The sequence below is a fragment of the Merops nubicus genome, unplaced genomic scaffold, assembly GCF_000691845.1.
Source record: "Merops nubicus isolate BGI_N331 unplaced genomic scaffold, ASM69184v1 scaffold9105, whole genome shotgun sequence".
Classification (NCBI taxonomy): domain Eukaryota; kingdom Metazoa; phylum Chordata; class Aves; order Coraciiformes; family Meropidae; genus Merops; species Merops nubicus.
Genome location: NW_008608940.1, coordinates 3245 through 18260, shown reverse-complemented (window position 1 = coordinate 18260; position 15016 = coordinate 3245). Strand labels below are relative to the sequence as shown.

General features: G+C 45.1%; 1 protein-coding gene across 1 annotated transcript in view; it reads left to right on the top strand.

Annotated features, from left to right (window-relative positions):
- The window catches only part of LOC103773077 (anthrax toxin receptor 1-like), a gene marked incomplete at its 3' end in the record, with an annotated part of 58177 nt that extends 44611 nt beyond the window's left edge, over window positions 1-13566 (top strand). Inside the window, exon 15 of the mRNA XM_008940431.1 lies at window positions 13471-13566. Within this exon, the coding sequence (XP_008938679.1) occupies window positions 13471-13566 (96 nt within the window). The remainder of the gene's footprint in view (window positions 1-13470) is intronic.
- Between the last annotated feature and the right edge of the window lie 1450 nt (window positions 13567-15016).

Sequence of the window (15016 nt, the reverse complement as noted above, 5' to 3'; positions counted from 1 at the left end):
GGAGCAAAGCAAGGGGCTTGAGGCCTGATGTGTTACCATTTCGTTGTTTTCTTACACAGCTCCATAACAAAACCTTCCTGTGCAACATGAGTGGACTCAGTGATCTTAAAGGTCTTTCCCAATCAAAATCATTCTATGATTCTATGTAGATAATCTGCAAATGTCCCATTTCCCTTATGAAAAATACCTGTTCTATTCTATTCTGTGAACTACCCATTTTCAAGGACTATCTCAAGGTAATCCAGGGAGGAAAAATCAGTTGAGAGCTTGGCTGAAGCAGACAACTACATTCCCAACAAATAAAGAGCAAAACTGAACAGTCAGAAAAGTCAGTTAGACTTTGACTCCTGAGTTATGAGTGTGGGTGTTTGAAGACCAGGACAGATAGAGCCTAGAAACTGAACTACCTAATAAGCTTTTTTATCACCCTAGCTAGCAAAAATTTCAGTGTAGGTTTTTCATGATAAGAAAACTGGGCCAGTTTTTCATAGCTTAATTAGAGCAAAGCTATTTTATACTAGCAGAGGCACCAACCTTTATTTAATATCTAAAGTCTCTTAGGAACGAGGCAGCTAAATAAATGTGAAACTTGAGCAGTGAAAGCTGCATAAAAAAGAAAAAAATTTTCACCTTTGACAGACAGGCCATCTTTTGGAATGAAACAAGGGGTCAAAGCCTCTGCCTCTTCTAGAAGTGCATCACGGCTTGGGTGCCGGAGCTCAGCCAGACCCGGGTCCTGCGACTGCTGGAGGTGGGGAGGGAAGAGCACTTAGTGCTCCTGTGCTCACCCTGTGCTTCCTAACACTGAGTGCCAGCCCCTGAAAATGGAATACTGGGATTTTTGCTGTGCCCAATGCCATCATTTTTGTGAGGTTGCCAGTTTAAGTGCATTTTGCAGCCTGTGCTGCCTTCATAGTCAAGTGCTGAGTGTGTGGCAGAAAGTATCTGTGCGCTTGTCCCCTGGAGGAATGTTACTGTGTCCTGGATGCAGTGATGCACATGCCTCTCTGCTGTAAACTGACTTCCTCTGGGAACAGACAGAGCTTTTGCATGAGTCCATGTTGCCTAACTGAAGTCATTATTTGCATTTTTTCCCCTTGAGGTGTAAATCTGCTGCAGCATTTCATGGGAGAGGAAATGAGGGAAGATTAGGAATGAAGACGTGTAATGGCTGATTTCACCTCCACCTTCATCTGAGAGACACTTAGATACATCTTGCTTTCCAGCATTAAGTGATATTGCTTATCTCATCTGTCAACACCAAGTTAGACCTCACTGTTTGAACACTGGTTGGGAGTTTGGTTTGGTTTGGTTTGGTTTGGTTTGGTTTGGTTTGGTTTGGTTTGGTTTGGTTTGGTTTAAAGGAGTCACACACAGCTAAAACAGCCTCCAAGCTTCTACCTGTGCTTTCAAATCTGGACACTTTGAATCTTCCTGGACTGCAGGCAGTCTGTTAGTGCTTTGAGGGACTTTTTCTTTTCCCTAACTTTCTGCTTTCTGAAATGTAGCAGGCTTCAAGATTTGCAGCCTGAAAAACAAAAGCACAAGGGGTGTCAGAAATTAAATTGGATGGATTCCATTGTATTCTGCCATTTGCTTAATTGCTCATGCTTTCCAGTATCAGAGTACAGGCGTGACTGGATACCCTTTCATATCTCCTTTTCTGTGAGACTTAAGGAATTGCTGGTTTAGGATCTCAAAATAAAATTCCCAGAAGTGCTTAAATTTTGTTTTTTTAAAGTGAGTCTCCAGGTTTTCCTGGTACTTACTGCAATTCTCTCTGTTGAAAGGTAACTGATTTTTCATTTAACAAAAGAAAACAGAAGAATGTGTGGGAGAGAGTGGTAAAGGTGCTTTTGTTGCAGAGGTTCTTTCTTCATTTCCACTTCAAAGTACCTTTTGAGGAAACTTGCAGTCACATAGATTTCAGCTGGATCAGGTGGAGCAAAATATTCATTTAAAAAAGAATCAAAATTCTTCTCAGTTGGTCCAATTATTTTCAAGCCTGAGGTATGAACCAGTCTTGGGGAATTTTATTTAGTTTTAATTCCTTGAGATTTTCAATGAGTTTTTCAAGGCAAGAGAGTCAAATCACACATGGGAGGCCCTTTTAAACCACATGTGGTAAATATCAATCCAGAACTTGACCAAGCACATTAGCCACCAAATGAAACTCTCAATGCAAGGTCCATCTGATCCATGAGGGGGTATCAGTCAGAGCAAAGCTTGACTCCCCAGTCTCATGAGGAGGCCCTTAGTTAAAGGTGGAGCTGTTATTGCAGTTGTTATTTTCTGGTGATGTTAAAAAACCAGTGCCTGTGGAATTGTGTGGGACTGCTTGGTTTTCAGAGTATCTTTACCTCAAAGAAGAGCAAAAGAAAGAAAATACTTAGAACCAGGTTAGTAGAGGAGACTTTTTTGTTTTGGTGAATGTGACTCCCTGTCCCAGCCTCCTGTTAGTTCCCTGGGAACAGTGTTTTTGTTGTTTTTTGTTGTCATTTTGGCTTTTTTTCTGTTTTGGATGGCTCTAAGGTCTAACGAGAAACCTGGCTGGCCACTGCCAGATGCCCTCAAGATGGTAAAGTGTCAGATCTGCCTGTCAGGGGTGGAAAATAAAGGCGTGCTGGAGAGAGACCAGGGGTGTTGCACCCACTGTTCTGAGATTATAAAAGCAGCCTAGCCCAGTTAATCATCTTCCCCATGGGCTGTTGGGGGCTGCAGCATACACAGATCTCACAGATCCTCACGGACGGCGGGGCAAGAGGCAGACTCCAGAGAGGAAGGCTCTGGGAGGGCCGTGTTCTGCTCCCCCTCACAGGGCTCAGCTGGGCTCTGTAGGCAGGAGCCCCGAGGTCAGTAAGGAGCTCTGTGGGTGAAAAGGGGTTTTGCTTGTTGGAAGAATGCAGTGATTTCTGTTTTTCTATCAAAAATGGGGCAGAGGCAGGAGCTGTTGTGGTTGGGCAAAGTGTTTGTTTTATTAAATCAGGGAAGGCAGATGAAATGCTCCAGCTCAGGGCAGAGTGGTGCTGCATGTGCATGCCAAGCCTGCCTGTGCCCTCTGTGGATGGCTGATGCTGGTGTTCACTGGGAGGCTTTGCAGACTGCACAGTCCAGACTGAGGATTACTGGCTGGCTTCTGGTAAAGCTGCTCACAGTGCCTGGGTTTAGTTCAGAAGGAAGAGGGTAACACTGTTTAAATCAGGGGCTGCAGACAGAACGTTAATCCTGCTCCCCACTAACTTATGTATTACCCAATTACACTAAGACAGGGCTGTCCTGAGTACAATTTAGGGTGTTATTTGGCTTGAGCTGTGAGACCACTGACTGCTACCCCAACAGAAGAGGGGAATGGCTGGAATGAGTGTTCCTAAAGTCTGGAGACAGTGTGCTGTTTATATGCTTAGCTGGGAGATAAGATGCCAGCATCTCCAGTATGACAAAGCTCAGCTGGCTGGAAGTATTTGATGAATTTGTCTCTTGGCTTGCTTGTCTTGGAGAGTTACTAATTTATTTCTAAGAAGCTGGCTTTTCAATATCTCTACCTTTTAGATAATAATTTTATTTAATTTGAAAATTCCCTGTGGGGGAATGAATCATAGAATCATAGAACCCTTTAGGTTGGAAGGGACCTTCAAGATCATCAAGTCCAACCCTTGAGCCATTAGGGCTCTAAAGTCCTCTGCTAAAACAGATCAGAATCTGTCAGGGTTGGAAGGGACCACAAGGGTCACCCAGTTCCAAACCCCTCTGCCATGAGCAGGGACACCTCCCACTAGATCAGGCTGCCCAGAGCCCCATCCCCTTCCACACAGAGAGCAATGAGGTTGTGTTGCTCCTTCCACACAGAGAGCAATGAGGTTGTGTTGCTCCTCTGTTACCTGAACCAAAGAGAGGAGCTCTGCTCCTGGCAGCAGGCACAAAGTGGCAGCCCTGGGTATGAAGGCTGCAAAGGCCAGGCACTCAGAGGGGCTGGGCACTGCTGCTGGAGAAATGCCCTAGAGGCTGTGGTATCACACTGGCTCAAGGAGAAGCTGGGCTTGTTCCCCTGTGTTCTTTTGGACAAGCTAATCTCTCCTCTAAAGAATCTAATGTGGATTCAAACTCTTCCTGTCTCCAGCCCTTGGAATCAGTTGTGACTGCTCGGGCTGAGGTTTGAGGAGGAGCCTACCCTTGGAAGCATTCTTCAGCAGCCTTGTGGATCTACCCTAGCCAAGTGCTGGGGTTAAACCTCCAGCCCTGAATGAGGGTTGGCATATGGATGATGTCCACCACCAGGCAAGAAAGCCCCTCCTGATTGGTTTTCACTTGGGGTCTGGCCGGCCTTAGTGGGAACTGATGAGGAGATCACCACCAGATGCCCCCACCTTCCACATTGACTTGGATGTGGGGCAAGAAGCCACCTGTACAAGCTGACTGCTCACAGAGGAGTAGGGAGGCTGCTTACAGAGTGGAGGTGCTGTGTGGGGATTTTGGTTATTGAAAGGGCTCCCTGACTCTTCACAGCAAGTGGAGTTCTCAGGGTGGCAGGGCAAGATCATGAAACTCTGGGAAACTGCTACATAACTGGACTCACTGCCTGGCTGATTCCACCCACCACGACTTGGATGTGGGGCAAGAAGCCACCTGTACAAGCTGACTGCTCACAGAGGAGTAGGGAGGCTGCTTACAGAGTGGAGGTGCTGTGTGGGGATTTTGGTTATTGAAAGGGCTCCCTGACTCTTCACAGCAAGTGGAGTTCTCAGGGTGGCAGGGCAAGATCATGAAACTCTGGGAAACTGCTACATAACTGGACTCACTGCCTGGCTGATTCCACCCACCACGGCATGGTTCCTGACTCGGCTCCCTCCCTTCTTTACACAGTGCTGTGAGTTGAGTGCATTGACTTGTTCCTCCCTCCAGCTGTCCGGCACGTTGGCTCTCTGGTGTGTGATGTGGTAGTGCAGGGAGGAGTCTGCCTGCCAGTCTGCCTGTTAATGATAACATCATTCTATCTCAGGCAAGTGGTCAGAAGACCTGGGCATCTCTTCAGCAACTAGATCCTCCAGTTCTAAGTGTCAGGGAGGTATTTTTGGTTATAAATAATTTTAGTTATCAGGACTCGCCACTATCTGTCTCTGTTGCTTGACTCAAATTAGACAGACAAGACAAACATACAACCCCCCTTCACCCCCCATCTTACTGACTTGGCCTTTGTACTGAAGTCCCAGTTTTGGATCTGAGGTGCTCCAAGTGCTGTGTAATCACAGAAAATGCAGAGAGATCCTGCCCCCAGTTTGTTACTGTCTAGCTCCTTGAAGCAAGGCTGTTAACTCCAAATGCTGCAGCCCTCCTGCTGTGAGCCAAGTGCTCTCCCAGGGTGGCCCATCACCAATGAGGCACCTTCATTCTCTGTGGCAGAGGTCTCTGTGCAGGATGCTGTCAGGGGCCACAGGTATCAGTCACTGAGTAACACTGTTGGTGATGACAATAAGGGCTTCAGAAACAACTGGACACATTTAGGTGTGACTTCACAGTACATGTATGGTGCATTTTCACATACCATGAAAGACTGAACTCTTGTTGTCATGACTGGTTTCCTCTCTTAGCTTTCAGTACTAGAATTGCTTTAGCATGCCCTTTCAAAAGAGACATTAAGGCAGAAACCAAGGATTAACCCAGCCTGCAGTCCCAGGCTGGAGCCTGACAACTTTACATTGCTCTGGGTGTCGTCCTGTGGCTGCAAACTTCCTACCCTTTATCTGACAGACCAGAATATCTCCAGTGGGTGGCAGATAATTAATGATGAGAGTTTAAAAAGTAGTTTAATTCTACTGCTGACATCAGTGACATAGTGCTGACATCAGCTATTAGTCTCCAAATGCCACCATTCTCCTCTGAAGTTGCCCCACATCAGACTGCAGCAGCAGGAACACCCTGTGCATGGCTTTTGGTGTGCCTGCCAATGCCTGGGGAGTGTCTGCTGCAGCAGGTTTCCCACTGCTTGAAAAAGAAGTAGCAAGTAATAGCTAATGGAGTTGGGAAGCCCTTAAAAGGGGATTTACTCCTGTTCCCTTGTTAGGAGTTTGAAGAACTGAGAGAGGGGGGAAGTGTTGAATGCTGCTGCCTGTGTGTGCGGGCAGATGTGCCCAGAGCAGGCTGCACAGGGGGCACTGCCAGGAGGGGGAATCATTCCCCAGCAGTGCTGAGGTGCAGGAAGCCAGTCCTGCTCTGCTGGCTGCAGGAGGGCTGCTGCCAAGCCCTTCGGTGCAAAAAGAATGCATCTCAGAGTGAAGCCAGGATGGGAGCTAAAGTAAGTCTTTGTTCATTCTCTAAAATGCTCCCAGAAGAGGAAAAACCACTAATGACCTCTTGCACTAGACTCAGACTCAAAACTGAAAGGGAGGTGAACAGTGCAGGGCTGCAGTGAGGTGTAAAGCAGACGTTCCTGGGCAGCTCTTGACTGGGAGAGTGAGGAGCACCTCTGGGTGATATTCCCATATCTCCTGCTGGGAAACACATGGTGCTTCTTTGCAAGAAGGTGAGACAATGGAGGTACCCACATGTGGGCTGGCAGAACATTTCTGTGGCAGGATGTTAGATTTGTCTTAGACTGGCACTGATTGAAACTCATTTGCTGTGTTGATCCAGTTCATGATGGATATCTTCCAGGTCATACCCTGTTCCTTCAGGATCGAGGCAAGGGGAGCAATTGCCTTTGAGCTGAAAAGGGACATGCTGGGCCAGGGCAGTGTGGGGAAGCAGCTGCATTTGGGAGGCACGTGCAGTGCCCAAGCTAGGGTCCTGCCCAGTGCCAGCAGGTACTCGGTCTCTTAACCTCAGCAGGTTTTGCATTGGGCAAAAGGATGTGGGTACTACATCTGGGCATCCCAGTCTTCTTCTTGTGGCTGTTTGCAAGACTGAAGGAATTTGCACCTTTGAGTTAAACAACAGTGGATTAATTTGATCTTTAAATATGGAGAAAAAAAAATTTAGAAACTCAAGAAAGCACTGCAGGCTGGTAGTGAAAGCTACTGATGCCTTCCCTGAAGTCTTTTTTTTTTTTAATTTATTCAAAAGGAATGTGATTCAGTGCTAAAATAAAGGGGATTCAATTGTGACTTTGTTCTGGGCTGCACAATTAAGGCTCTGCTAGTTATCAGTGTTCCTAAGTCTGCAGGCAATTAAAGTGCACTCACTCCTGTGTCAATAGGGGCTTTGTGAAACTGCAGAGTAAATTTAATGAGCACTTTCCTGGGCCCTTGACCTGTGTATTATTAGTTGAGGTATTGCTCTGTGGGAACTCCTGGGCATAGGATTTCAGGTTTGTTTCTAAAAGAAATTGCTCTTAAATGCTTCATGCTGCAGGTATAATGGGCAGTGAATGTTTTTACTAACACAGGTCGCTCCAAGAGTTAAATGTGCAGAGATTATTTCACACTAATATTGCTACAGAGACTGTTTTATAATACTCTTAGGTGTGGTAGGCATATTACAAAGAGCCTGTTCCTCTGGTTTGGAAAGTAGAGATTCACAAAAGAGAACAATAAATTGGAGGTGAGAGCAGAATCACAGAATGGAAGTTTGGAGAAGTTTTTGTTTGGAAACATCAAAATGGTTTGTGGGTTTGCAGACTTTTTTCCTCTGACAGTGCTGAAATAACTAGAAAATCTGTGCTATAACTCTGCACACATGTACAGCCCTACTAGTGAAATCCTAGTTAACCCTGATGTTGAAACAGAGCAGTTTGAAACACTATGTTTGAAGCAAAATGTTTAATTTTATTGAAGTATTTTTCTGCTGAAAATGTGATTTCAATTTAAACTGAGTTTCAGAGGGAAACCTATTGCAAGCACATCTTGTGTGGGTTCAGGCCATGCTGGCATGCTCCTGACCTTGTCAGCCCTGTGAGGAGCTTCTCCTTTCAGTGGGGTGGGGGTACATACCTCAAGGAAGGTGCTTCTAGGAGATTTTTTTTTTTTTTTGAGGGCTCCTTAAATGCTCTGAGTCTCTTAGATTTGCAGAGGCAAGACATTCCAGAGCTGTTCCATGCTGTTTTCCTTCCTTTCCTGCCTCGCAAAGGAGTAAACCCAAATCAAGCCATAAATGGTTGCTGTTATGACAAAGTCTAATTCCACTGAATTTTGCTATTATTCCATTTGCTATTTACCTCCTGAAATGGATTTAATATACTTCTTGTTAAGGCCTGCCTTCAGGCACAAATGGAAACCAAAATAACTGCTTAGGTTTCACCTCAAAGGTTTTGTTGTTGAGCTACAGGGGTTGGGGATGAGCAATGGCTGTTTCAGAATAGGAGCTCCTCAGTTAAAACAGAAACATCCCCAGCCAGCCCTGTGCTGCCAGGGGAGCACTGCAGCTGCTGCCATTTCCCAGTGCAAGTGTGTGTGAAGACTGCTCCAGGACAAAATCTGAGGCCTGACAAGATGCTGTGACCTCTGCCCATAGCTGCAGGGTGTGAAGATGCTCCTCTGTAGTTGGAGCACTGAAGGTTTGCAGCTAAGAGGAGCAGCTCCCTTTGATCTCTGCTGCTTCCTGCAATGAAGCTGTTCAAATTCTGCCACCTGAAATGTGGTGATTAACTGGGAATGGCATGACCAGTAGAGACCAGAGCAGGTGTTCAGGGGCATGGAGTCCTACGACTATTTTTAGCCTTTGGTTCAGAATAGGTCTCTTGGAGGCGAATTTTAGGGGGCAGGATCTTTGTATCAGAAACCATAACAGGATTTGGAATGTTTTAGCAAACCAAATGGGATGTTTGAGGGAGCAAGGAAACCAAAGAGGAGGACAAAGTCCTTTGGACCTCAACACCTCTGAGTGGGGAGGTACCTGTCATGTGGAGACTGCTGCAGCCCAGTACTGATGGAGAGTACAGAGCTGAAGAGGAAAGCTCATCAGCCTGCAGGGCTTTGCTGTGGTGTGTTTTTTTCAGACTGTCCCACCAGCCCCTGGTGTGTTTAGAGCAGCATCTCGAATGCTGTGCCTCATGGGGTGGCACTGCCTGGAACTCTGCCCAGTTTCTGCCAGTTCTACCATATCTGCCTTTCAGAAACACAGTTCCAACACTTCTGTTTTGCTGGAAACTTTTAAGCATTTCTTCTGCAGGAAAAGTTCAGCTTGTTTTCATAAGCATAAACAGAACAATCAAGGATTAGAGAACTGTTTTCCCTGACCAAAGATTTTTCCTTGTAACAGAGGAGTAATGATTACTTCTCCTTCCCACCATGTGTTTGCCTGCTCTGTTTGGAGTGTGAACTCCTCAGGACACGGCTCGTCTCTTGCTCTGGGTTTACACAGCATGTGGTGAAGAGAGGCTTCACTGGGGTTTATACTGGGCTGTAAGGCAAATAATGTAGGATGCTGGAAAAGTCCTTTGTAAGTGGGCTCCCATTTCCTTTCAGCTCTGGAAGGAGAGGAGGGAAACAAGTCATTGCCAGAGAGGCATCTCATTTCCCAGTGCAGTAAACGTGGAAGAAAGCAGCTGAGAACACCTATACTGAGTGTCCTGGAAGAGGAGCTCTTGCTTGCATTCCCTGCAGAGCTTGGCCCCCACTCAAGCAGCTTCACACAGGCATCGATCGGGGGCCAGTGTTGCAGAGCTGGGCACTCAGTGAGCTTTCATTTCCTTTTAGAAATTAGCCCAGATTGTTTCTGTTATATTAAAAAAAAAAAAAAAAATCTGTGTGTGATGAAATAAATGACAGACATCAGTTTCTGTTGCTGTGGTGGGAGAGTCCCCAGGAGTGTTGGGCAGAAATAGAGAGTGTTTCCTTCACAACAAAGGCTGCCTGAGTCTCTGGTGTGAAAAGGCAGAGTAGGGTCATCGTTTGCCTTCTCCTCCCCTGCTGGCTGAAGGACATTGAGACTCTTTCTCCTTCCTCTCCAGGAAGAAAGCCTCTGTCTGATTTTGGATGCTCATTCAAAACTGCACTCAAGATTTTCATAAAGCTTTTTGAAAGCACTTCATTGTTTTTCTACTAACACCTCTGAAGAATTTCAGCATGTTATTACTCTTCTTGCCTGGAAAATGTAAATTTTAGATGGGCTGGGATACAGGAACCATTCACATCTTCCCTGTCTCTGGAATGACATTAACCACATTCCCCCTTGTTGTAAAGAACCTGAGGTTTGGCAGAGAGAAGCACTGCTTAAGTTGTTATTACTGTGGAGTCCCTCTGAAGTGAGACGTGGGTACAAGTCTGTCTTGGAGCTCCTGCTCCCAGTGCTTGGTAGCAGTGCAGGCGGTTCTGGCTCCCAGCCCTGAAGCTCTAAGGGTGGTAGATTCCCAGCCTGCCCTGGAGGAGGGACCTGCCTGAGGTCCTCTCCTGCAGTGCACAGCTGGAAGGGCTCCCACAGGCTCTTCTGCACAACACAGTCTGCACAGCCCATCACCATTCCTGTGACAGAAGGATCCTCCCAGTCACAGTCTGGCTTCTCCACAATGGTTCCACAATAACTTCTGAGTGAAAGCAGGTACACCCCTCATGTACGAGGAAATGCCTTCAATGTGTCCCATCTCATATTTCTTGATATCTTTATATTTTACAGTATCTTCCAGAGGTTATTTTCCATTGTACTTCAACTGCCAGCAATACCTGTAGCACTTTCTTGGCCTTGTTGGACTCTCACAGGGAAAAGGAGACTTCGAGGCACGGCTGCCTTGCTTTGTCTATCTGCTTATTTGCTTCAAAATCCACACAGTAAAGTTTTAACACGTCAGAACATTTCAGAACAACGACTCCAGGCATCAAGGCACGGCTGCCTTGCTTTGTCTATCTATCTGCTTATATGCTTCAAAATCCGCACAGTAAAGTTTTAACACATCAGAACATTTCAGAACAACAACTCCAGGCATCGTCTAGGTCTTCAGCAGCTGTCAAGAAGCAAGTTGCCAATGTTTGGCACTTGGTGACTGGCAGAAGCTCTGACAGTACCCTGGTCCTCTGGCTTTCCTCAGCCACTCAGGTGTAGTGGAGCTTGAGGCTGTTGATCTCCCTGGGGGTACAAGCACCAGAGTTTTTGCTCAGTGTGAATCCCTATGGGACAGCACTACTCATCTCAGATAACCTTGTGGATGTAGGGACTAGCCACTCTTTGAAGATACTTTTTTTGAGGAAAATCTACTAGTTTAGTGTTAATATTCTCCTTTTTGTCTTTAAAATGAAAAGTTGTTTTCTTGGTCTGGATTGACAGCCTTTATTCAGTGTTCGATGCAGTTCATTGAATTATTCCATGGTTCAGTGTTTCCATGATGATTTGTATTGTTCCTCCAAATTTTGATTTAAAAAAATAATGGAATGAAAGCAGACATTTCAAATGCTTCAGCCATTTTTAACCAGCTCTGAGACTGAGAGAAAGATTTCAAAACACCAGTGGAACTCTTGCAAACTATTTTAGCAGGTATATTTACCTTCTTATTTATTATTCAGCTTGGATAAGTGGCAGTTTCTGTCTAAGCATAGTTCTAGCTGTATAAAGCCACAGATATACAGAATGATAAATAATTACTAGCATGATAGCTAAATTCTAGCAGAAGCTGACAAAACAAAGATAAAACAAACCAAAAGCAGAGTTCAGGGCACTTTGGATTATTATAGTAGGATTTAGTGTGTACAGATGCTTTGTCCTGGTCTGACTTGTGAGGCTGTCCTCATTGCCTTGCCCACAGCAGCAACAGTACAGTCAGAGTGGATGGGAGTTAGGATCTGCAGTTCCTGATTATGGGTCTTAGCTCCACACTTTATACATATGGCTGAGCACAGAAAATTCAGTTCTGTTTGTCTGGAATATTCTGTGTCCTCTGGACTTCTGCTGCTGTGATACACAGAACACCAGCTGGCCACATCAGCTGCCTCGGAGAAACGGAGGTGTGAGGGGAGTGTGAGCTGGTCTTTGGGGGAAAAAAATAATTCTGTTTTTAAAAACAACAACAAAAAAATGCCCAGAACAAAACAATTAAAAGGCCACTTCAATTTGTTTTGTAGTTTTGCAAGTTTGGTTTAAAATATTCTTAATGACATTTGTCATTACTTGTTTCAATATAGGGAAACAAGAAGCAGACAACAATTGGACATAAAAAGCTTTATGTATTCTACAATTTCCTGGCAGCAAAGAGTCAGGATCATGTTTTCTAAAGCACAGAATATCATCAGGTTCCATTTTGCAGATAATGGATGTGACTCTGTGCTGTATATCTTCAGGAACAGCACCAAACATACAGCTCTGTCTTCTCAAATGAGCTTTTATTTTGTATCAGAGTCCAAGTTCCATTTCCAGAGATGTCTTGGGTGAATTCTTCTCCTGTGTGGACTATCTCTTTTGTTTCCAAGTGTCAAAGATCAAGTTGTCTTCATCCAAGTTCTCCAGAAATTCCTTTTACACCAGAAGAGAGTTTGGAAAATGCTCTCAGCTTGATTGTTTTTTTTTCCATTACTCTTCCCATTATGGTATGGTGGGAGATCATCTGGCCTTTGAATTATAGTGACTTAAGCAGACACCCAGTTTTCCCATCCTACAGGTCAGTCTGCTCTTGAACATGTCCATAATCTGTCATTGTGATCTTGACACTTGGGTGGGGATTTTTAAATGTCTGGCTCTTACACAAAGAACATCTGAAACAGGCTGAAGTCAGGACTGCCTGCTTGCCTACCTCAGAACAGGATGATATTGAGAGGAATGGCACAGGGAAGTTGGCATCAGGAAGCCAAGAACATCTGGTTTGGTTTAAATCTAAGCAACAAGAAATAACACACATTGGGCTTTGATTGCTTGTGCAGCAGCACTGTTAATCGATAGAGAATTGCAAATGCCTTTTTCCTCCCAGCTAGGGAGGAAAGGGTCTTCTGGAGTTAATGGCTTCTGAAGTGGAAAATCCCTCTGTATTGTTGCAATGGTGCATATGCTCAAATGTCCTTGAAAAGCTGATGGCAGAACTGCCCTGACTCAGCCCTGCTGAGAGGAGCAGGACGACCTGAGCCTGGGCCTATGGAGATCTTGCTTCAAGTTTTCTGTTTGGAGTAAGTTTTTATTATAACATTGCTTTCAAGTTTATACTGCAAGAGGGGTAAAAAGTTGCAAAGAAAGGAGAATGCTTAAACAGCAGTGAAACATTGTATTGTGAGATCTCTTTTAAATATTTTTTTCAGTATTCACAGTACTCTGAAGACTATTGCATTCATTTTGACCTGAAGTGGAAGAGGTGTTTTACATGATAGTGAGGTTCAGAAGGCTGAGACAAACCCCAGAGCTCTCTGAGAAGGGAACAGGAGGTCTCAGCCTCTTTGCCGTGGGGGGTGGGGTGGGGAGGTGCAACATTTGGATATATGAGGAGGGAGGAAAACTTCCTTTTTTCTGAAAAATACATGGAGTGTGGCAATGGCCTCTGGGACATGTACTTGCCTTGGAAGCACGGGCAAGGTACCATGGAGAGGGAGTTCTGTGTCCGTGGTGCTCACACGCTCTCTGTTTCTCTTCTAGTCAGATGGGACCATCCTGGCCATCGCTTTGTTGATCCTCTTCCTCCTGCTGGCCTTGGCTCTCCTCTGGTGGTTCTGGCCTCTCTGCTGCACAGTGGTAAGTGACAGAAATCATTAGCAATCAACAGTAAGTCAGTGTTGCCTGAACATAAAAAATGAGTGGGAGGGAGGCAAAGTTCTGCAGTAAGAATGAGCACAGGACTGGTCATTGAACAAGATGGTGTTTCTTCCATTGCTGGCACTGCTTTGTGCCTCTCTTTCATCCACCTGACCTGTGGATTACAGCCATGAAATAGTGCTGTTGCTAACACACAGACCTTGTTAGGGGCCTGTTAGTCTTATTCATTGGTCACAAAATGGAAATGGTTTGCAGAAATGCTTTAGCTGCCATGGCTTTTTAAGAAGGAATGGATTTTCTGGATTTTCCATCTCCTGTGCTGGAGGGCTCCTGCAGAAGGGCAGATGTGCTGAACCGAGCCTAGAGTCCTTGTTCTGCCTCAGGTACAAGGAAAAGACATTTGTAAGTGTGCAAATTTTTGCAAGATTAACTTTTTTTCCCTGTCTCACCATGTCTGAAAAGCACTTTGAAATACTCAAATGACAGTTTCAGTAGCAGTATGACTGTGCTTCTCTGAGCAATATTTTTCCTCCAAGCTTTTCCACAACATGTTCTGCAGAGTTAAAAAGCACAAGCCTCAGAGTTAATAATTTAAAAAGACAGACAGGAATCAGAAGAAAGCAGGAGAGAAGGAAGAAGTCAAGGGAGGCAAGAAGGAAGTCAAGGACTTGAGACCAACATTTTCTCTCACACAGGACCCTGCTCTTTGTCTGCAAGGACTCATCCCCCTGTACATCTCTGCTGACCATCCCCTACCTTCTCCTACGAAGACCAGGGCAACAGCTGGTTATTGTGAGACATAAACTAGTGAAGCTCCTGCTCTTGCTTTGGATCTTGTTTGTGCTGCAAATATAGAACAAGAATTAGGGATGTACGAAAGTCAGCAGAATTGGAGTCTGGTTTTGGTGACTGGCTGCGTGTAATGTTTCAGATGCTTCTTTTAATACTGCCCAAACTGGCTCCAGTCTGAGTCATTATCATTATTCCTGATTTTAAATCACTTACCCGATGTTGCAAATTTGCACCGTGTTGTAACAAACCTACAATCCAGTGCTGAGAGCTTTGGAGCCACAAACTGCAGGAGCAGTCACATTTGAGGATGAGTCTTTGTGGTGAGATGTGTTTCTCTATCCAGGACAAGGAAGGAAATCTCATAAGAAAAATCTCAGCTGTCTGCTTCTGGCTGGAAATGCTAGGGGGTAAAATGCTTCTTTTTACAGTAGCTTGGCACCTCTGTCCTGACATGAAGACCATAAGGGAAAAAAATACTTATTTGGACTTTTCAGAATAATAAAAAAAATCAGTTCTAAAAATGGACAGAGGATTAGCAATGTGGTGGGTTGCTCAGAAATATTTGAGAATAACAGAAGCATCAAGTCAATGGAGACATGCCCTGTACAGATGTTTACACTGGGATTTGGTGGAGAAC